General features: G+C 44.3%; 2 protein-coding genes across 2 annotated transcripts; one reads left to right on the top strand and one right to left on the bottom strand.

Moving 5' to 3' along the window:
• Window positions 1-10,210: 10,210 nt before the first annotated feature.
• On the bottom strand, window positions 10,211-11,319 carry LOC107151685 (major allergen I polypeptide chain 1-like). Its single transcript, XM_015497069.1, has 3 exons — window positions 11,259-11,319; window positions 10,907-11,094; window positions 10,211-10,240 (listed from the first exon to the last, which is right to left on the bottom strand). The coding sequence occupies exons 1-3, from the start codon at window positions 11,317-11,319 to the stop codon at window positions 10,211-10,213; spliced, it is 279 nt and encodes a 92-aa protein (XP_015352555.1).
• A 7,435-nt stretch (window positions 11,320-18,754) lies between these two features.
• LOC125612656 (major allergen I polypeptide chain 2-like) lies at window positions 18,755-21,156 on the top strand. Its single transcript, XM_048791213.1, has 3 exons — window positions 18,755-18,891; window positions 19,484-19,662; window positions 20,879-21,156. The coding sequence occupies exons 1-3, from the start codon at window positions 18,831-18,833 to the stop codon at window positions 20,942-20,944; spliced, it is 306 nt and encodes a 101-aa protein (XP_048647170.1). The 5' UTR covers window positions 18,755-18,830; the 3' UTR covers window positions 20,945-21,156.
• Window positions 21,157-21,931: the final 775 nt, after the last annotated feature.

Below are 21,931 nucleotides of genomic sequence, written 5' to 3'. Positions count from 1 at the left end.
GCACCCATGACACAACAACAAAAGAAGCACAAAAAACAAAAGCAAAATGACACAACAAAAGAAACACAGAAAACAAAAGCAAAAGTAGAAGCGAAAGTACACAATGCAGCTGCAATAAAATGTAATGCTCTCTCTTTCTTTACAGAGGAGCTGCCCCCCTTTGGTCGCGGATCCCACTTACTTGGGACTAACCCCGCTTTGGTCGCGGATCCCACTTACCTGGGACTAACCGGTGCACCACCCCTGACTGCTGAAAGTTCTGGTTCCCTGGTTTCGGCACCACTTGTCACGACCCCTTGCCCGCAAGGAAGACGCAACTCAGGAATCTTCTTTCAGCAGTTTATTCAGGCCCTTGATATTTCTTCTTCTCCCCTCGGATGCCCCTCCCAGCCTTAATAAAGCATCTCAAGCCCCAATGCAAAGCTGCCACGTGGAGCTTTCTCATAGGGTGGTGAAAAATCATGTGCCAACTCTCCCAAATAAGGAGTTGTTTGTCACAGACCACAGCGGAGCCAGCGCCATCTTGTAATGGCGACCATAGTCTGCAGAAACGGCAGAAGCGGCTCACCACAAGGACTTTGAGGACAGTATTCAGATGGCAGCCTGGTGAGTGGCTCATAGGGACTAAGCCTGGAGCAGGGATTGGTTGTTATCATCCAGGTCAGAGTCAATAAGGATGTAAAATAGTTTGCCCATTGTTTGCTCATTTCTTCATGAAAAGTTCAAGAATGTCCTTGGATGCAAGCCTTGTGGGCACTTGGGAATGTAGGTAAAATTCCATTGTGACGCTGAAAGTGACTTTGAAGAAGATTGTTCGTAGATCATACCACAAGGGCATGACCTGCCAGTTACATTCACATAACTCAAAAGTCATAAGGACTTTTCAAATTAAGTTTCAAATTAACATGAACCTCGGGCTGGGGGTAGAGCTCAGTTGGTAGAGTGTTTGCCTAGCATGCACAAGGCCCCGGGTTCAATCCCCAGCACCACACAAGATGAACCTCAGCTGTGACTCTATCATCCCTCCCTCCCTCCATCCACCATCCATCCTTGCTGTCCACCTATTCATCTATCCTGCTGTCTTTTCAGCTGTTTAGATTCTATAGCATACAATTAAGCTGCTACCAGTGAAATAAAATTTTTCCCCCACCCCATCTCTCTAGATCAGTGTTTTGCCAACGTTTGTTTTTGTCTCAAGAATCCTCTATTCTCTGAAAAGTGATTGAGAATCTAAAAAAAAATATTCAAATAGTTTTTAATCTCATGGGATCCCTGAAAAGATCTTGAGGACCCTTCAAGGACCATGCAAAACACTTTGAGAACTATTGGTTTAGAAGATACACACATTTAAGTAATCTTACACAATTAAAAAAAAGTTTCTTCTGTAATTTCTGTTTATTTCTAAGTATGCCATCCATATGATGTGGAAAAACTTGTTTCTCTATCCTTAGCAGAATCTACTCCCATGATCTATATTGGTTTTGTTAATCATAGGATTAGTGAAACGGCTGTACGTCGAGTTCTCTAGGAAGCCAACTGTGAAAGGAGCTTAAGTCCAAGGTGTTTATTCAGGAAGGACTACCCTTGGGAGCAACACCTGGGCAAAGTAGTAGGCAAGAAGTAGCATTTGGTAAAAAAAAAAAAAGTCAAGTTCCAGTGTAGGCCCAAAAGATTCTACTGACTCCACAAAGAGATCTGGAGCTGGTCACTTCATGTGTCCATTGACGATTACAAACAAACCAGGGACGCTCAAGGGAAATATGTGGGAGCCAAGCACATTCTTCTGCCTCCATTGAGTAAAAGCAATCCTACCTCTCTCCCCCAATGATCAAGGTCAATTAGTCCTCAAAGCTGGTTCTTCTTTCCTGGGTTCCCAGATATTGGAGAGCAGAATGCCCAGGCAGCAACTCTAAGGTTTTACACTTGACCTTATCCAAAAGGATGATAAGTGACCCAACCATAGCTTTGAATTTAATGGAATTCTTTTAAAAAATTTTAAATTTGTTCTTTTAGATATACATGACAGTAGAATGTATTTTGACACATCATACATACATGGAGTATAACTTTCTATTCTTGTGGTTGTACATGATGTGGAGTTTCACTGGTCGTGTGTTCATATATAAACATAGGAAAGTTATGTCTGATTCATTCTAGTGTCTTTCCCATTCCCATCCCCTTCCTTTCTCCCCACTCTCCCCTGTCCAATCCAGTGAACCTCAACTTCTTCCTGCCCCCCACCTATTGTGACTCAGCATCCACATAGAAGAGAGAACATTCAGCCTTTTTTTTTTTTTCTTTTTTTTTTAGGATTGGCTTCTTTCACTTAGCATGATATTCTCCAGTTCCATCTATTTACCTGCAAATGCCATATTTTCATTCTTCTTTAAGGCTGAGTAATATTCCATTGTGTATAGTACCACATTTTCTCTATCCATTCCTCTGTTGAAGGGCACGAAGTTTGGTTCCATAGCTTAGTTATTGTGAGTTGAGCTGCTATAAACATTGATGTGGCTGTTTCACTGTAGTATGCTGATTTTAAGTCCTTTGGGTATATACTGAGGAGTGGGATAAATAGGTCAAATGGTGGTTCTATTCCAAGTTTTCTGAGAAATCTTCATACTATTTTCCATAGTGGTTGCACCGATTTGCAGTCCCACCAGCAATGCATGAGTGTACCTTTTCCCCCATGTCCTCACCAACATTTATTGTTGCTTGTATCCTTGATAATTGCCATTCTGAATGAACTGAGATAAAATCTTAGAGTAGTTTTGATTTGCATTTCTTTAATTGCTAGAGATGTTGAAACTTTTTTTCATATATTTGTTGGTTGATTGTATGTCATCTTCTGAGAAGTGTTCTTTCAGTTCCTTGGCCCATTTGTTGATTGGATTATTTGTGTGTGTGTGTGTGCGCGTGCGCGCGCACGTGCACACATGTGTTAAGTTTTCTGAGCTCTTTATATATAAAGATATTATATATCCTCTATCTGAAGTGCATGTGGTAAAGATTTTCTCATATTCTGTAGGCTCTCCCTTCACATTCTTGATTGTTTCCTTTGCTGAGAAGAAGCTTTCTAGTTTGAATCCATCCCATTTATTGATTCTTGAATTTAATTCTTGCATTATAGGAGTCTTATTAAGGAAGTTGGGGCATAATCCGACATGATGGAGATTTGGGCCTACTTTTTCTCTATTAGGCTCAAGGTCTTTGTTCTAGTGCCTAAGTTTTTGATCCACTTTGAGTTGTGTTTTATGCAGGGTGAGAAATAGGGGTTTAACTTCATTTTGCTACATATGGATTTCCCATTTTCCCAGCACCATTTGTTGAAGAGACTATCCTTTCTTTTGGCACATTTGTCTCGTATGAGATGACTGTATTTGTGAGGGTTTTTTTCTGTGTCTTCTATTCTGTATTGTTGGTCTACATGTCTATTTTGGAGCCAATACCATGCCTTTTTTGTGACTATGGCTCGCTCTGTAGTGTAGTTTAAGGTCTGGTATTGTGATGTCTCTGTCTTTTTGATGAGGATTTCTCTGGTTATTCTGGGTCTCTTATTTTTCCAAATGAATTTCATGATTGCCTTTTCTAGTTCTGTGAAGAATGTCATTGAGATTTTAGTAGGAATTGCATTAAATTGTTATAATGCTTTTGGTAGCCTGGCTATTTTGACAATATTAATTCTGCCTATCCAAGAGCATGGGAGATCTTTCCATCTTCTAAGGTCTTCTTTAATTTCTTTAGTGTTCTGTAGTTTTTATTGTAGAGATATTTCACCTCTTTTGTTAGATTGACTTCCAAGAATTCATTTTTATTTTTAATTTTTTTGAGGCTATTGTGAATGGGGTAGTTTTCCTAATTTCTCTTTTGGTGGATTCATCACTGATGTATAAGAATGCATTTAATTTATGGGTTTTGATTTTATATCCTGCTACTTTACTGAATTTATTCATGAGTCCTATAAGTTTTCAGATGGAGTTTTTTTTTTTGATCTTCTAAATAAAGAATTATGTCATCAGCAAACAGTGACAGTTTGAGTTTTTCTTTTCCTATTTGTATCCCTTTAATTTCTTTCTTTTGTCTAATTGCTCCGGCTAGAATTTCAAGGATGATGTTAAATAGAAGTGGTGAAAGAGGACTTCCTTGTCTTGTTTCGGTGACTAAGGCTATTCTAAGTGACCACTTGGTGTTTGTGTATGAGTCAGTCATTTGACCCCCCTGACTGTGGGCCCTGTGTGCCTGGTCCTCTGAAGGGCAACAGGCAGAGATGCTCCCCTTCAGGATTCCATCTCTGGGTCATAAGCTGGAAGAGGTGAAGCTGAAGTGAGTGGGAGTTTTGTACGGTCCTGGCATCCTGGGATGTGGTATTATTGCTCAGAATGTGGGAAGAGGGAAAGAAAGGCACCTTCTGGGCTACACGCCCTGGGACTTGAGGAGGTACAGTGTGTGCAGATCTTCAAGGATGTACTCAACATCAGCCTTCTATTCACAAGCCTTTGCTTCTCCAAGACATTGGCATAAAACGGCTGGAGCTTGAGTTTGCACAGTTAGCAAGTTGGGCTGGTGTTCGGCAGACTCTCATGTCAAGTGCCTTTGGTCCAAGCACCAGCAATATGCACAAATAATTGACAGAAACCCAGGCAAGCATCTGCTGTGGCTGATGAGAGAGATGGAAAAGCCATGAGGTCAGAGTTCAGGGAAACCCCCCTTTGCAAAGGTCTGGAGCTGGGAAAGGGAGGGCAGCAAGAGGGAAGGAGCAGGGCCACCCTCCTTTCCCCGTGCTGCTCTCCTCCTAGTCGGGCTCAACAAATATTTGCTAAATGAGTTTGTCCTGATGTGACAAACCTGGGAGTGTGCTGTCTCTTTGCGTAGGCATTTCCGGTAGGCCTCTGGGTCCATGTGGGTGTTTCTCTGTGTGTCAGGCAGGGGAGCTGACATCTGTGCCCCGGGGTGCCAGGGCTGCTTCCCATAGTGCTTTTGGGCCTACTTTTATCAAGGATGGTTCTGGCTGGAAGGACCTAAGGGACTTGGGCCAGCACCAAAGATACTCAGTGAGCTGCCGGGAAGTTTCCTCTGGCAACTCCTAGATTCACCCAGGCCACCTAACCTGAGGGGGTTGCCTGGAAGGAGCATCAGCTGTCTCTCTGGGCATCCAGAGAACTTCTCAGCAGTGCCCAGGAGATGAGCCTCTCTAAGGACTTCCAAGATCAAGTGGTGGTAAATTAGAACCTACCAAGATGGTTGCAGGGTCCTTGAAACACCCCGACCTTTCAGTTGTTCACGTTTGCACATAATCTTGTCCTTCTTGACCTCACTCATCTCCCTGGCCATCCGCACCCTGGGGTAAGCCATGTCTCATGCTGTTTCTTTGGGTACTCGCTGACAACCCCTGTATCAGGAAAAACGAACCAGACCATTCTCGTTGAGCTGGAGCATTGTTACAAAATGTCAAAAAACTAATGTATAACTTCAAAACATGTTGATGATACATAATCTCAGCTTACTTCACTTCTCCTCAACCATTTAAAAAAAAATCCTTGTGCATTGCTCTATCTCACCCATTTGCAACTCTCAGCTTCCAGTGCAGATGCACATTTAATCATAAAGCTAATGAAGCATACATTTAGGTGCCCTGACTCTCTCGGAGGACAATTCAGTTGCCAGAAAGGAACACAGCAATATGTTTACATAATCATATTTTTTTAAATGAAAAAATAAGATGTTTACACATAATAGGTTAAAATTGTCCCCTCTTTTCTCATTCTAAGTCGCTCTTCTTTACATGTTATCTATGAAAGGTGTTGGAGTGTTCGCAGGCATGTGTATTTTTAGTAGTGGAACAATACATTTGTTGACAATTCATTTGTAGTTGAATGCACCCACTTTAGCATAGGCTTTGATGAGTTTTGAGACTCCTCTGGGTCTCTCTTAGTTTGGGTCTTCCCCTCAAATCTTAGGTCTTTCTCTGATGATTGGAGCCGACCTCAGGGTGGTGTGACTGTCCCGGGGCTTGCCCTCTGTCATGAGGAGGGCTCCTTTCTTTGGCGTCTTGTGATGGCCTATGCCAGCATCTCTGCTGCTGCTGCCCATACCTGGGGTTGTGGGTTTTCAGTTTCTTCAGTAAAGTGAGGACAGAGAGGATGAGTCTTCATGTTCTTTCTATAGTGTCCATGAGAGGTAAGCATATTTCTTTTTTTTTTAAATTTTTATTCTAATTTGTCATGTACGACAGTGGAATGCATTACAATTCATATCGCACACAGAGAGCACTAGATGTGAGTGTACTTCTGTTTTATTCAACTATTTCCTTTGTGAGTCCCCTTGAGGACTCATTAAGTTCTATGCCTTCCTGCGGAGGCCATCCTGGGGAACACAAAAAAAATACCTGTCCCTTCCATGTGGCCCTTTTCAGAAGCCTGGATTTGAGGACTGAGCCGGGTTTCCTGACTCCTGGGTCTGCCAGCACTGCAGACTGAGGATGCGTGTACATATGTTATAATTTTGAAACATGAGTCAGTGCTATATAATCTTTTCATCTTTTTTTTCATACCTTTATTTTATTTATTTACTTTTATGTGGTGCTGTGGACCAAACCCAGCGCCTTGCACATGCTAGGTGAGCCACTACCACTGAGCCACAACCCCAGCCCCTAATGTTTTTTAATATATAAATAAATATTTAGTTATAGTTGGACACAATATCTTCACTTTGTTTGTTTGTTTATTTATTTATTTTTGGTACTGGGGATTGAATTCAGGGGCACTCAACCACTGAGCCACATCCCCAGCCCTATTTTTGTTTTATTTAGAGACAGGGTCTCCCTGAGTTACTTAGGGCCTCACTTTTGCTGAGGCTGGCTTTGATATTTGCCATCCTCCTGTTACAGCCTCCGGAGCTGATGGGATTACAGACGTGAGCCATCGTGCCCGGGGTTGTTTATTTACTTTTGTGTGGTGCTGAGGCTCAAACCCAGTGCCTCACATGTGAGAGGCAAGCGCTCCGCCACTGAGCCACAACCCCATCCCCCAGCCCCTAATTTTTAAGAAAAGAAAGCAAAGAGAAATTTCCTGCTACGGTGGTGACAACCAAGGAGTCATTCACCAATGCAGAACCTCACTGCAGCCATGGAGGCAATCCTGCTGTGTGCTGGATCTGGGGTCTCTTCCTCTTTGGGGGGTATCTCAGTCCCGTACCCAGAGTTTGCTTCCTTGGCTCTGTCTTTTCCTGGATTCCAGGCCTTGACCCGTAGAGAAGTCTATACTTCTGCCAGGAATCCCCAGGAGTCCCATGAGCAGGGGTCAGGGGGTGCACCACTGAAGTGTGTAGGAAGTTTGGGAATATCCCAGGATACAAGGTCCCTAGAGAAGGAAGTGGTGAGAGGGCGTCTTCCCATCCCTCCTTATTATGGTAGAGGATGAAGCCTCTGAAGAGCCAACCAGAAGACCCCAACTCCCTTCCTCCTGCTGCCCTCTTTGAACCTCTTCTGTTTGGTCACCTTTCCTTCCCAAGTAGGTCGACGAACGTGGGTCCCAGGGTTAATTTGTGTTCCCATCAAAACAGACCCAGACACAAAGACTTGGGAGCAGACAGTTTATTGGGAGGTGATCTCAGGGTGCTCACATGAAAATGAAACCGAAAAATGAGGAGAGACGTGGGACGGGCAATTAGGGACTCATGCCAGAGCCAGTCCTCCAGAAGCCAAGGGGGCTGGGGTCTGCCTCCTTTGAGGGTGGCCCTGTGGACATTAACTCCCTCATACTTTCAGAGGGAGCCTAACAATGGTCCATCAGGTTCCCAGGTGCTGGAGACAGCAGTGGACCGAGATCTGCCTGTAGGGGACAGTCCGCCGCAGCTGCAGGTGGCCCAGGTAGGTGGGGGTGGAAATGAGGCAGGACTTCAATGACTCTGGAGGAAATGTCCCATAGAATAAGAGATCAAAACCCATAAACTTTTGACAAGATCATCTAAACCCTAGGTTTGGATGTCAGACAGAAAGATATGGCCGGACATCTGCTCCTCACCCCACTCACCCCCACTCCCCATCACAGGTGATCCAAAGATTCGACAGGTTGGAGAAAGGGAATGAGAGGGGAGAGAGCACATGGACCATATCCAGATGTCCCTTTGGTGTCCAGGAGTCCCCAGGGACTGGGGAAGTTGAGCTGTAGCCAAAGGACCGTGTTCTACCTGAGGACAAACTCCTTATCACTCATCTCCCCTCATTTTTAGATAGGGCACCTGCCACACCTCCAAACTCAGGAGGGGCCAGGGGGAGCCTGTACCCAAGACAACGTGAGATCCAGCCCCCCCCCCACTCATCTGGGTGGCAACTCTCCTTCTGAAGCCCCGGAGCTTTTTATTTCAGTGTTGGGGACCAAACCCTGAACCATGCACGTGCTCGGCAAACACTCTACCATTGAGCTGCACCCCAGTTCTTAGAAGCCCTGGAGCTTTTAAATCTGTAGAGTAGGGGAGCGGTGGGATACACCTCCTGGGTCCCACGTGTGGGGGGATAAGAAGGTCTCTGCCCCACAGTCTTCTCGTGTCTCCTAAACTCCCCTGGGTCCTTCAGAGGCAGGAACCCCCTATTTCACAAGCAGCCTCCAGCCAGACCCTCAAGAACTAGATTAGTGGGTCGCTGACAGCCAGGCCTCACTCTGGGCAAGGTGGTCTTCTCCTGTGATATTTGGTCTGAAGAGGGTTTGAGTGTATCCCCCAAGGTTCAGGAGCTTGAGCCCCCAGTGTGGCGATGTGAAGGTGCTGGAACCGTCAAGAGGTGAGTAAGTGGGAGGTGTTAGGTCCTGGGGATGCTGCTCTGGGAAGGGATTAATGTTGGTCCTCTCAGAGTAAGTTAGTTCTCCTGAGTGAGTGGTTGTTAAGTGAGGCCACCCCACATGCTTGGCCCTGTGCCCAGTTCCCTTTCTGTTTGTTATTTCATCATGTTGGGAGAGCCAAGGTGGCTCTCATCAGGGGACAAACAGATGGGGCCACCTGATCTTGGACTTTCAGTCTCTAAAATGGTGAGCTGAGAAAAATCTCTTTTCTCTATAAGTACTCAGCTTCAGGCATTTTATTATAGTAACAGGAAACAAACTAACATATCCTACTACCCTCAAGTCATGCCCCACAAGGAGAGAAGAAGTGCTCTCAGGATCACCCATGGTGGCCTTCTATAAGCCTCTTTGTTTTGAGGACCCCTCCTGGGCACAGCCCTGTGGTGTGTGTCCAGCACACTTTAATCTGTGCAACTCTCAGTGGGTTGTGATGGAGTTGTAAAGGAGGTGGCAGAGGCCAGGACACAGGAGCCTGACAGGAGACAGCAAGACCTGAGAAAGGCTCTGGGATCATGACACAGAGGAGAATCATGGGAGGAGCTCTGACACTCTAGGACCCTAGATTCCCACTCTGTGTGTAAGACACAGCTTGTAATGTGATCATAGGAAGAAGCTGATCCCACAGTTTGGTGGTTTGCATTAGGATAAACTGGGGCGTGAGAGTTGATTTCCTGGTCCTGGCTAGGTTCAGTACTTGCACCTCAACCCTCTGGTTCTTTCTCCCCTGTTAGATACTTAAAGAAGGGGCCCCTTCTAGACCATTATTTTACTTTGGCCTCACCACAGCTGTGGAGAGAGGAGGTATTATTTCCATCTTAGAGGTGGGAATCAGAGGCTCAGGGAAGTACTATTGGACATTCATAGCTACACAGTGAGCCTGGGTCCCCCGCCAGCAGTGGCTAGAGGGGATCTGCTGCCCAGAACCTACATGGTCTTCAGCAGATACGTTACTTCTCTGGGCCTGAGTTCCCTCACCTGCAAGACTAAGGCTACTCTCATCTCTCAAGGTTTCTGGGAGGCTAAAACTTGGTAGATTATGCATGTGACCTAAGGATCCGGTCCACAGAAATGATTAGACAACTCTGGCTGTTGGAAATTGTCACCTCGACAGATCTATTAAATCCAGTGGAGGAACAACCTCTCACAGCACTCAAACCCAGCTGCAGTTGGAAGTCACACTAGTTGTCCCTGCTGTGCCATGTCCCATCTCCCACCGGAAGGCCTTATCACGCTTCCAAGGACTAAGGACTCTTTCATGCATTGCAAGGAATTTATTGCTGGAATCTTTAGTCAGGCACCTGGACAGGGTGGATTGCTGGGACTACATAGTGATCAGGCAAATGGCTTCCTTGGGTCTCCTGGGAAAGATGGATCCCTCAACACAGATCGCTTGCGTATACTTTATCCTGCAAAGAGAATGTCAGGAAGCCTGAGGAGGCGTCAGGGGTGAAAGACATCAGGCCACACCACACACTCTGCTGGGTACTTCCTGGAAGTGCCCGCAGCCTTGTCTGGAGCATGGCTCTTGGATCTGAGCAGATAAAGGAAGATTGTTTTTTTCCAAATCCCCTGCATCACCAGAGCATCCCAAGGGGTGCCTGAGAAGCTCTTATAAAACTCCTGCCAATACAGCAAAGAGGAGGGGAGGGTCCGCCCTGCTGGGGTGAGGGTGGGAGCAGAGTCTGGGACAGGAGGGAAAGAGACTTGAGGGGATATGGCAGCGTTTCAGGGGAGCGGGAGTCAGGGAGACCAGAGTCAAGGCTCTGACACAGGAGCCACGTGGTGCCTTGCAGACAGCGGATCCTGGACGTTCTCAGGTGGGTCCAGCAAACTGAAGAGCCAGGGCCCATCCCATCGATCCGGGGTACCCCGAGTTCCCCTGTGGTCCTCCCCCCTACTGCAGGTGTCTGTTCCACCGTCCCTACCCCATCATCCACAAGGCGTTTTTCCTTTCAGATAGATTCCTAGGGAGGAGCCTTGACAGGGACGAGAATGAGTGCCCCCACCCACTGCATGGGGATGAGCAGATGTCCCTGCCAGCACAGAGGCCCAGACACGTTCAGTAGACTCACCAGCCCACTGAGCACCAGATCCTTATCCTCTTCTGTCAGTTTGGCATCAATGCATTGCTTTAGGATTTTAGCGTTGTTCAATACTAAAGGGTTACTTTGGAATCTTGACACGTATGTAACATATTCTTCGAGGGTACCCTTCATGAAAATCTCAACATCCTTTTTCACAGCCGGGCAAATATCACAATCTGGAACACAAAGACAAGCTGAGCTTCCCTTGAAAGACACACATCAGAACACATTCACCCCCACCCTGCTCAATCCAGCATGATCAAAACTGCCCTGGGAAGGTGTCAGAACCCCTCAGAAACCCACATCCCCAGGCATCCGGGATGGTGACCCAGGCACCCACTTGCACCCAAGATCAGGAGGAGAGCAGTGCCCAGCAGCACAAGAGCACTAGCTGGCTTCATGGTGCAGGTGGCAGATGCATCCTGCCAAGCCCAGGGCCCTTTTATACCTGCTCTGGGTTCCACAGGAGGACAGGGAAGGGCCTGTGTCTGAGGACTCTTCCCCCTCTCCCAGGCCACAGCTTGGAAGTGCCAGGGGCTGTGGAAGGAGGAGATGTGTGTTTTGGAAGAAGACTAGCTCCTGAGTCAACAGAGGCCCTTGGCTCGGCCTTCTAGTATTTGTTGTTTGTCCTTCACTCTCTTAGATGTATCCTGAGCTACAGGAGAGCAAGGGCTTCGCTGTGTGTCTTAGGACTAGGACAGAAACCAACACATGGTAGGTGCTCCATCAAGGGAGCTGGGACATAGCTCTTTGTAGGGCACTTGCCTGTCATGCACACGTCCTGGGTTCCATCCCCAGCACTGAGAAGAAAGAAAGAAAAGAAAAAAGATGTGTGTTAGATGAATTGAAGGGGTATCTCTCTCTCTCTGGAGTCTATATCCAATCATATACTTGCTATATATGTATTTATGAAGTTGGCTGGTATTAATTTTTAAAAACAAAAGTTTAAAGTATTTTGATAAGTCAGAATTAAGCATTTTTTTCCTGGAGGTACTTGATTCATCTTTTCTGTAATCAATAGTGACAGAATAAGGTTTACTGCAGCCTCAGAGCAGTAGAATAAAAGCTTTTTGATCCCAATCACTTCAGTTAGAATGGCAAGTATCAAGAATACAACGGACACGGGGCTGGGGTTGTGGCTCAGTGGTAGAGCACTTGCCTAGCACAGGTGAGACACTGGGTTTGATCCTCAGCACCACATAAAAATAAATAAATAAAATAAAGATGTTGTGTCCAGTTACAACCAAAATATATAAAATAATAATAAAAATAATACAACAGACAGGGCTGGGGTTGTGACTCAGTGGTAGAGAACTTGCCTAGCACATGTGAGGCACTGGGTTTGATTCTTAGCACCACATATCAATAAATAAATTAAGATTTTGTGTTTATCTACAACTACAAAGATATTTTCAAAAAGAATATGACTAACAACAAATGCTTGAAATAAGGTGGAAATGTAAATGAACACAGCCACCATGGAAATCAGTGTGGAGTTTCCTCAAAAGCTAAAAGTAGATATATCATATGATCCAGCTATACTGTTATGGGTCAGGCTACATGGACAATGACCAAACAGACTCCATTTTGCCTGAGACTCCATATCATGTAAGAAATCCTTCTCCCAGGGAAAGCCCCACCTCTTTACCCAACAATAGTTGCTTAGCATAGCATATTTGGCAACCAAAAATGGCAATTCTTATATGATATAAAAGTATTCTCTCTTTGGTTCCCATTTTTCTTGGACAATGACCCTGTCAGAGAGTGATTGTCTAGATGTTAGTAACCATTCTTTAACTTGTACACAACTAGGGATGTTTGGGCCCATTCTATTTTCTGTTTATGATTTTAAATCTCATGATGTTTGTTTATGGTTTTGAATCATAGCAACAGCCATTTATGCCTTAATATGGTTTTTAATATGGTACTCAAACCCTGGAAGTGGGTGGAAGGGTATAGACTGCAGCTGACCCCTTGGCCTGCCAGCTGGTGGATCTGGACCACAGGCTGGTGAATAAATTTTCCATCTCCTGCTTTAAGGTCGACTCGGTGATTTATTGCAATCTCGCCTTAACAATACAACTCCTTAGTATTTATCCAAAAGAATTAAAGTATATTTTAGAGATAAATGTGTATCCATGTGTGTTATTATAGCACAATTCCAATAGCCAAGTTATGGAACCAGCCCAGGTGCCCATGAACAGAGATGCATGGATAAAGAAAATGTGGTATATACACCAAGGCACATTATTAAGAAAATATCTAACATACAGAATAAGGATAGAATTTTAAAGTCTTCTAAACAAAAACAGCAGATAATATTTAGAGGGAAACCAATCCGGTCTCAGCTGATTTCTCAACCTAGACCCTCAGAGCTAGAAGGTCTTGGAATAATATATACCAAGCTCTGAAAGAAAATGGTTGCCAGCCAAGAATACCAGCCAGAATACCAGACTCATCAAAATTAAGCTTCAGAATTGATGAAATAAAAGCCTTCCATGATAAACAAAAGTTAAAAGAATTCACAACTAGAAAGCCTGCACAACAGAACAAAAAAAGTATTTTTATGAAGAAGAAATGAAAAATAAAAGTGAAAACCAACAAAGGGAGGAACAAAACTAAAAGAATAGTAAATGAAAGGAGAAACTAATTCAAAATAAAAACCAGAAATCAAAATGGAAGGGAATAAAAATCATTTCTCAATAATTACATTGAATGTAAATGTACTAAACACATCAATCAAAAGACATAGCTTGAGCATTGGGGTTGTGGCTCTGTGATAGAGTGCTTGTCTAGCATTCTTGAGGCACTGGGTTCAATCTTAGCACCACATAAAAATAGATAAATAAAATAAAGGTATTGTGTCCATCTACAAACTAAGAAATATATATATATATATATATATATATATATATATATGAGAATTATTTTTCTTCTCTATTTAATATATGAAATATATATGTATTATATATTATATATGTATTATTTCTTCTCTATTTAATATATTTCTATTTCTATTTCATATATATGTATATATGTGTGTGTGTGTGTATATATATATATATATATATATATATATATTTCTTAGTTTGCAGATTAAAAAAAAAAGACATAGTCTGGCAGATTTGTTTAAAAAACAAGACCTAACAATATGGGGTCTCCAAGAGACTCACTTCATAGGCAAAGATATTCACAGACTGAAAGTGAAAGAATGGGAAAAAAACACATCATTCACATGAATCTCATAAACAAGCAGGGGTTTCTATCCTCATATCAGATAAGGTGGACGTCAAGCCAAAGTTAATCAGAAGGGACAGGAAAACATTTCATACTGCTTAAGGGAATTATACATCAAGAAGACAAAACAATCATAAATATTTATTCCTCAAACAATGGAGCATTTATGTATATCAAAGAAACCCTTCTAGCTTCCAAGAATCAGATAGATCACAACAAAATAATACTGGGTAATTTTAACATGCCTCTGTCACCACTGGATAAAACTAAATAAAACAAAAACTAAATAAAGGGCTGGGGTTGTGGCTCAGTGGTAGAGTGCTTGCCTAGCATGCATGAGGCACTGGGTATGATCCCCAGCACCACAATAAAAAAAAATAAACAAAATAAAGGTATTTGTCCATCTACAACTAAAAATATTTTTTAAAAAACTAAGAAGTTATAGAACTAAAAATACAATTTATAATTTAGACTTTACAGACATATATAAAATATTTCATCCATCAATGACTTTCTTTTCAGCAGCATGCAGATCCTTCTCTAATATAGACCATGTTATGTAAGATATCACGTTTGTGGGCACGCAATTGTAATGCTACCTTCATATATTTTTAGCATCTGTAGGGTTATTTTGATAGCTCCCTTTCCATTGATACTAATTTTTGTGTTCTTTTTCTTCTTTTTTAATATATTTATTTTTTAGTTTTTGGTGGACACAACATCTTTATTTTATTTGTATGTGGTGCTGAGGATCAAACCCAGCGTCCGGCGCATGCCAGGCGAGCGTGCTACCGCTTAAGCCACATCTCCAGCCCCTTCTTTTTTCTTGATTAAACTTGTTTGATTTTTATCAACTTTTAGCTGTATTATTTCTTCTCTATTTCATATACTTCTGCTCCAACTCATTTTTTCCCTTTCTACTACCTAATTTGAAAATAATTTGATTGTCAACCTAGCTTCTTTCTGATAGAAGTACCTTAGGATATAGATATTCATCTGATCACTGTTTCATTCCAGGGATTCTGATATTTTAAGCTTTTTTTTTTTTTTTAAAGAGAAAGAGAGAGAGAGAGGGAGAATTTTTAATATTTATTTATTTATTTTTAGTTTTTGGCGGACACAACATCTTTGTTTGTATGTGGTGTTGAGGATAGAGCCCGGGCCTCACGCATGCCAGGCGAGCGCGCTACCGCTTGAGCCACATCCCCAGCCCTTTATTTTAAGCTTTTGTGATCGCTTCGTTCAAAGCACTTTTATTTACTTTCCTTGTGCTTTCTTCCTTGACCTGTGAGATATCTGTAAGTGTGCCATTTAATTTTGAAGTAGTTGACATGTGGGAATGGGGTTTTTCCATGACCAGTGCTGCCAATTTAGCCAGTTCTGACAAGGGGCAAATGGGGATAAGAAAAATAAAGATTCATGGATGCAGATTGTGAAGATATAGCTGGGTCAGGTGGAGCACTGCTCTCTGGTGGAGAAGCGGGTCTAAAAATTACACCAGCAATCTTTATTTTTTTTATATCTCATTATCAGATTAAAGACTATGTAAGCATTATACTTTGTGTGCAAGAAAGCTACAGAGTTAGCAACATTTTTAGCTTATTCTGCAGTTACATTTTACAGTTGCAATGTGCAATGTTAGGAGCTATGTGTAGCTCTCAAGAAAGTCCATTGTTTAAAGCTACTGTTAGGTGGGCAGGTTCAGGAGGAAGCTGGCGAAACATGGATCTCGTAAACATTGTGGTCGCCTAGCAAGAAAATTCCTCTATTTCCAAGAGCTATGTGCCTGAGATCAAGGTTAAGGCTGATAAGACTCATCCCAGAGCCTCCTCATGGAGGGAATTACCACAGTAGCTAGGCATCCTGCACCTTTGCACGGAAATTTTCTCAGGCACCAAGCATGCCACAGCCATGAAGTCATCAGAGACCCCAATCTCGGACACTGCTCTCCCATTCTCTGTCACAGCTCTCCACGGGGTTCTATATATCTTAAGGTGATTGATTTCCTTCTTTTTTAAAAAATATTTTTTAGTTGTTGATGAACCTTTATTTATATGTGGTGCTGAGAATTAAACCCAGTGCTCACACATGCTAGGCAAGTGCTCTACCACTGAGCCACAACCCCAGCCCAGGGTGATTGATTTGTAATGTAATAAATCATGCAGGAAACACAGGCTGCATGATTTCAATTTTTTAAAAAAAGTAATGGAGATGTTTTTTATGTTGATTGTATTGGTTATATACCTGTTGAAATATGTCAAAACTAATCAAATTGTATACTTCAAATATGTGCATTTTATCGTCCTTCAATTTTACCTCCTTAAAGCTATAAAAAAAACAAAAGAAAAAGTGGTATATATACACAATGGAGCTTTATTCAGTCATAAAGAAGAACTAAACTATGTCATTTTCAGGAAAATGGATGGAATTGGAGACCACAATTTTGAATGAAATTGATTAGAGTTGGAGGGAAAAGTATCATATGTTTTCTCTCATATATAGAAGCTAGAAAAAAATTTATACTTTTGTGTATGCATGACTAGGCCACAACAAAACCCACCATTCATATAATTAATATGGACACTAAAATAAATAGATTTAAAAAGAACAGTGCCAAACAGGATTCACAACCAGTAACTGCCGTGTGTAAAGAGGTGCCAAGTGCTGAGCTCCATTTGTTAGCTGTCCTTTGGTCTGTGACACTTTCTCAATCTTTCTTTGTTTTTATGACCTTGGCAATCTCGAGGAGGTCTGGCCAGATATTGTAGAATGTGCTCGAAACTGAAGTCTCTTCCTTTCTTCTTTTTCCTCCATCCTCTTCCCCCTCTGCCTCCTGTCCCTTGATCTCCTGGTCTTTTGCATCCTGGGCAAGCACTGGGTCACTGAGTGACCTCCCCTGCCCCAGACTGAGTTTGTCTGCTGTTTTCCTCATAAGTGGTTTTTGAGAAGACACCACAGAAGTCAGGTGCCCTTCTTACACTGGATCAGAGCACACAGGATACTAACACGTCTTACCCTGGTCATCACTGGATCCCTCGAGAAACGCTAACCAGGCTTCTTGACTGTTTCCCCTCTCTCCCTCCTTCCCTCCCTCCCTTCCTTCTCTCTCTCTCCCTCTTTCTCCTGGATTAAACCTGGGATCTTGCTCTACCCCTGAGCCGCATCCCCCAGCCCTTTTTATTTTAATTTGAGACAGGGTCTCCCTAAATTGCTCACATTGGCCTTGAACTTGCGATCCTCCTGCCTTAGCCTCTAGAGTATCTGAGACTGCAGGTGTTTTCACCACCACGACTTGATGTTTTCCCCTTTTTCTGTTCTTTCCTTTGGAGACATCTTGTCCACTCTCCAGGAGGGAGAAGAAACAAGCGCCACCTGCTGTGGGGTAGGACTGACCTGCACTATTTGAAATTTCTTCTACAAGGAATATTTGCCTTCTCTTCCCCACTTATTTATTTATCCAATCATTTATTTTTTATCAGCATGGTCTCACCTACATTATTTTATACTTGGGTTCCAGTCCAATGCTATATTATTTACTTTGTTCCAGATGACTATGGGGAGTTTTTTTCAGGCTCTCTCTCTCATGCTGGGACTCAAACCCAGGTCCTTGGGTATACTAGGCAAGTGCTTTACCACTGAGTGGCACCTCTAACTCTGACAAGCTCGTTTTATTTGTGACAACAACCTGCTTTCCTAGGGTAGGTTGAGCTGAGCTCTTGAGAGTCTGAGCAGATGGAGTAACACCTCTGGGTCAATCAGCTCTCTGGCCCGTAGAACTCCAGCCCTCAGGTCTACAGGGCTGAGGACAACTTAGGTCTCCAATGCAAGGGGATGAGTCCCTCTGCCTACTTCTCCCTGATGTTACTGGATGGCCTATGCAGTTCAAATCTCTCCTGATGAAGGGGGAGACAGCTAGGAGAAGGGACCTGACTGAAGCCATAGGGAATCAATAAGGGGCCTGGGAATTAGCTCCCTTAAGCGTGATAGGGAAGCTGTTGGAATGATCCATTGGTGAGTAAAAACGAGAGCATTGCCAGCACCCTAAGGACACCCACATGGCCACATGCTTTGGGACATCCTTAGCAGAAAGTGATTCAGAGCCACCTATCCTTGGAGGCCCATTCTGGAGACTACAGCGGCTAAGATGTTCAAGTGGCCCCAATCAGGCCCAGGCCTACCCAATTTTTCCACAAGTCTTAAACTTAGGCAAAATGTCAGTTTTCTGGAGGATGTTTGGGTTACCTATAGTGACACAGACCTGTCCTTGACTCCCGTAGTTTTATCTCTACATTTTGAGGGAGTTCTGCATGTTGGAGCCAGGAGAGGAGGGAGAAGGATGTAGCCAGGAAATAGAGGTAAAGTCGGGGCTGGGACAACAGAGCATTTGGCTCAGAATGGAGCCCAGGAGAAAGGTCAGGTCAGGAGGATCTTTTGGCAAAGGTACTACCACTTCTCTCCAAAAGCAGACAGCACCAAGATAAACATCTCCAGCAATTTGCTCCTCAGAGTGGGAGGGGCTTCCGGTACTCAGGAACCCTGGGTGAACTGTGTGTACCAGGTCCCTGCCTACAGGCATTTGGATCTCCTGGGAGGGTGAGGGCTGGGCTCAGGGAGCCAGTGGCTTATAAGGCAGTAGAAACCCTTCCCTGAGCAGAGCATTCCAGCAGCCTACACCATGAAGGGGATACTGCTTGTGCTGGCCTTGCTGGTGACCAGAGAGCTGGGCTTCCAGACTGGTGAGAGTGGGAAGGAGGGGACAGATGACCTTCCTGACCTTTGCCCACTCTGTCTCACTCCACCCTCCCATGATGATCTCCAAACAGCTTCTAGGGAAGGATTCAGGGCTCTACCCCTGAGCCACATCCCCCAGCCCTTTTTATTTTAATTTGAGACAGGGTCTCACTAAATTGCTCCCATTGCCCTTGAACTTGCAAGGGAAGTCATTGCTCAAGAGTCCTGCAGAAGACCTCTAAAGCACTCTGTTTTCAAGTGGAGGGAGAGGTCTGGTGCTGGAAGGGCCATTTGTTGGGGATACAGTAGGGGAGAGTGAGTTGGGATGGGGGTGCTTATGAGAAGGCCAGAAGCAGGTGGGCTGGTATGCCCTGGGCAGCAGGCTCTTTAGTCCTGGCTTCTCACACCTCCCCCTTCTGGAGTGCCTCAGGGACTATGTGCTTTCTCTCTGGGATGGCAGTCCTGGGGGAGGGCAGGTCTCTGTGGAAGATGAGTCAGGAGACAACACTCGATAAAAACGGTGGAGAAACATGAACCTCAACCTCTTCCCCCAGTAGCTCTTTTAATGAAGTGTTTTCCTATTTGTGTTTTCAGCAGAAGCCTGCCCTCTTTTTTATGGAATCTTTTCTACATTAGCTATTGGAAGCAAGTCATTATTGGATGCTTCCCTTGAAGTGGCTAATTTTACCGAACCAGAAAAGGCAGCCATGGGAAAAATCCAGGATTGCTACAATGAAAATGGATTATCAGCCAAGGGCTTGGATTTGATTGCCATGGTAACGTCCTCTCTAAGTGCCCCGCTCCACCCCACACACAACATGTCATAGGATGCCAGGTACAAACAGATCATGCAATCATGCACAAGAGGCGAGATCTACAACTGAGCGCATAGACCCTTGCTCGTCCCCATAGTGATGTTATATGCAACAGCTTGCCATGAGCACATCCAGCCTTTTCTGCTGTCATACATTCCTATAGCACCAATCAGCTCACATACAACAGGTAAATAGGAGAATAATATCAGTGCCACATAGAAAATGTGTCAAGTCCTGTGATTTTTTTCCCCCTAGGTTAGGAGAAGCTAGCAGAGCTGGAGTAGAATTTTAACTTTGGGCAGCAAAGAAAGTATCCTGCACAGACAGGAGCCCATCAGCTCTTAGTTTAGGAAATTAGAAGACTTCTGCTTAGCGGCCAGCTTCACTTCCTCTAGTGCCCACTTGGAAAGCTAGTCCACTCCACTGGCTCAGATGGAGCCCTGCTTCCATTCCATAACATCTCAGTTTCCCCAGCCAGAATTTCCACTCCATGGTTTGGATGCCTGAGGTTTTGGAAGTGGCCTCTAGGTACCTGCCCCTGCTTACCACAGCAGCTCAATGTATTTTCTGGTGATATATCTTTTTTATTTCTTCTTATTGTTCTTGTTACACAGATTTTTGAATAGTTGGTTTCTCACCTTATTTTTTCCCCCAAAGTGTTATTTTTTTAGTGTTTGATTCTGAAAAATGAGATGTTTTTCAAGAAACAGAATTTCATGTACCAATAGATATTTGCACACAGGGCACACGAGATTGTTGACAACATGGACACACACTTTTCATCTATCCCATAGACCTCACAGATGGTCTCAGGTACAGGAGACTTGATGAAAACCCAGACTCAAGCCACCTTACACCACCCTCGGACCCAGTCCCCACCGTTCCCTTCAGAACCTTTTCATCTCCTTCCCTCCCTGGCCAGTGGTTGATGGGGCTCCCTCTGGACAGCGTCATAGTGTCAGGGAGCCATCTTCATCTTGGCCTGAATGGCTGCAGCCCTCTCCAGGGGTGGACCTGCGGGCCCATGTTTCTTGCTGGAAATGGAGCTGAATCACTGAGGAGAAGATTTTGTCCCTGTGGATGAGGAGGAGGGTGGTCCTGGGGAGACTGAATAGCTCTGCCAAAGGTCTGGGACCTCCATGAGCCATCTCTCTCTCTCTGTCTTATTCTCTCCCAGGTCTCCATTACTGCCAGCCCAGAATGTCTCCTCTTCTATGTGGAGTCACTGAAGGACAAAATTTAAAAAGGCCTTTTCAATCTTCCATGACCAGTCGACACTGAAGAGTTGAATCTTTGCCCCCGATGTCTGACCTGACCTCCATCTCCCCACCCTGTTCTCTTTTTTCACCTGAAGCTGGAATCCAGGCACCTGTCCTCACCTGATTCTCTTTATTAGGCTGACTCTAATAAAACACCTGCAGCTCCGCTCTGTGCACCTGAGGTCTGTGTGCTGTGTGACATGTGACATGTGTGGTCACTCAGAGCATGGGCTCTAGGGTCAGGCAGAACCAGGATAAATGTAGGCCTTGCCACTCACTGGCTGTATGACTACAGACAAGCCATTTTGTTGTTCTGAGGCTGTAAAATGGGGACTGTGTGAGGACTAAATAATGTCCCTAGGGCTGGGGCTTTAACTCAGTGGTAGAGCGCTCGCCTAGCACGTGTGAGGCACTGGGTTCCATCCTCAGCACCACATAAAAATAAAATAAAATAAAGGCAACCTTGAAAAAAAAAATAATGTACTTGACTGCAGCTTCACCAGCCTGGAAGGATAAAAATGGAGTTAAGAGCTACTGAGGGCATACGTGGGTGCTGTCTTTATCACTGTCGCAGGGCCTCTAGCCCTTCCAATGTCAATCCAGTCATTGTCGAGTGACTCGGGAGATGACATGGTGCACTCATCACAAATCCTCTTGGTCTCCCAGTGGTGGATGCCATTTTCTACTTCTTAGTTGATGTCTTCCAAGGAGGCTGACCTTCCTGCAGGGACACCCCAGGCCACTGCTGCTCTTGGGTTCTTCCCCTGGCACTGGAGCCCCGCATAACCTTGGCCTGGAGGATGGGAGAAAGAGAGCGGATGGCAGAGTCTCACTCCGAAGGGAGGCTGATGTCGTGGAGAGAGCTCGGGCCCTGAGGTCTCACCCACGGGTGTGCTACCTGGGACAAGTGACATGACCTCTCTGAGCTTACATCTAAAAATGTCAAATGGGTACTTTCATTTACCAGGAGA

Source organism: Marmota marmota, unplaced genomic scaffold, assembly GCF_001458135.2.
Source record: "Marmota marmota marmota unplaced genomic scaffold, marMar, whole genome shotgun sequence".
Taxonomy (NCBI): Eukaryota; Metazoa; Chordata; class Mammalia; order Rodentia; family Sciuridae; genus Marmota; species Marmota marmota.
This window is presented reverse-complemented; position numbering and strand designations above follow the sequence as displayed.

Bases quoted from the DNA above. Each gene is read 5' to 3' on its own strand.
- LOC125612656 (XM_048791213.1), top strand. From the start codon at position 18,831: ATGAAGGGGATACTGCTTGTGCTGGCCTTGCTGGTGACCAGAGAGCTG. The intron at 18,892-19,483 runs GTGAGAGTGGGA...TGTTTTCAGCAG, and splicing joins AGAGCTGGGCTTCCAGACTG to AAGCCTGCCCTCTTTTTTAT. The intron at 19,663-20,878 runs GTAACGTCCTCT...ATTCTCTCCCAG, and splicing joins GCTTGGATTTGATTGCCATG to GTCTCCATTACTGCCAGCCC.
- LOC107151685 (XM_015497069.1), bottom strand. From the start codon at position 11,319: ATGAAGCCAGCTAGTGCTCTTGTGCTGCTGGGCACTGCTCTCCTCCTG. The intron at 11,095-11,258 runs GTGGGTGCCTGG...TTTGTGTTCCAG, and splicing joins CCTCCTGATCTTGGGTGCAA to ATTGTGATATTTGCCCGGCT. The intron at 10,241-10,906 runs GTGAGTCTACTG...TTCTCTTTGCAG, and splicing joins ATCTGGTGCTCAGTGGGCTG to GATAAAGTATACGCAAGCGA.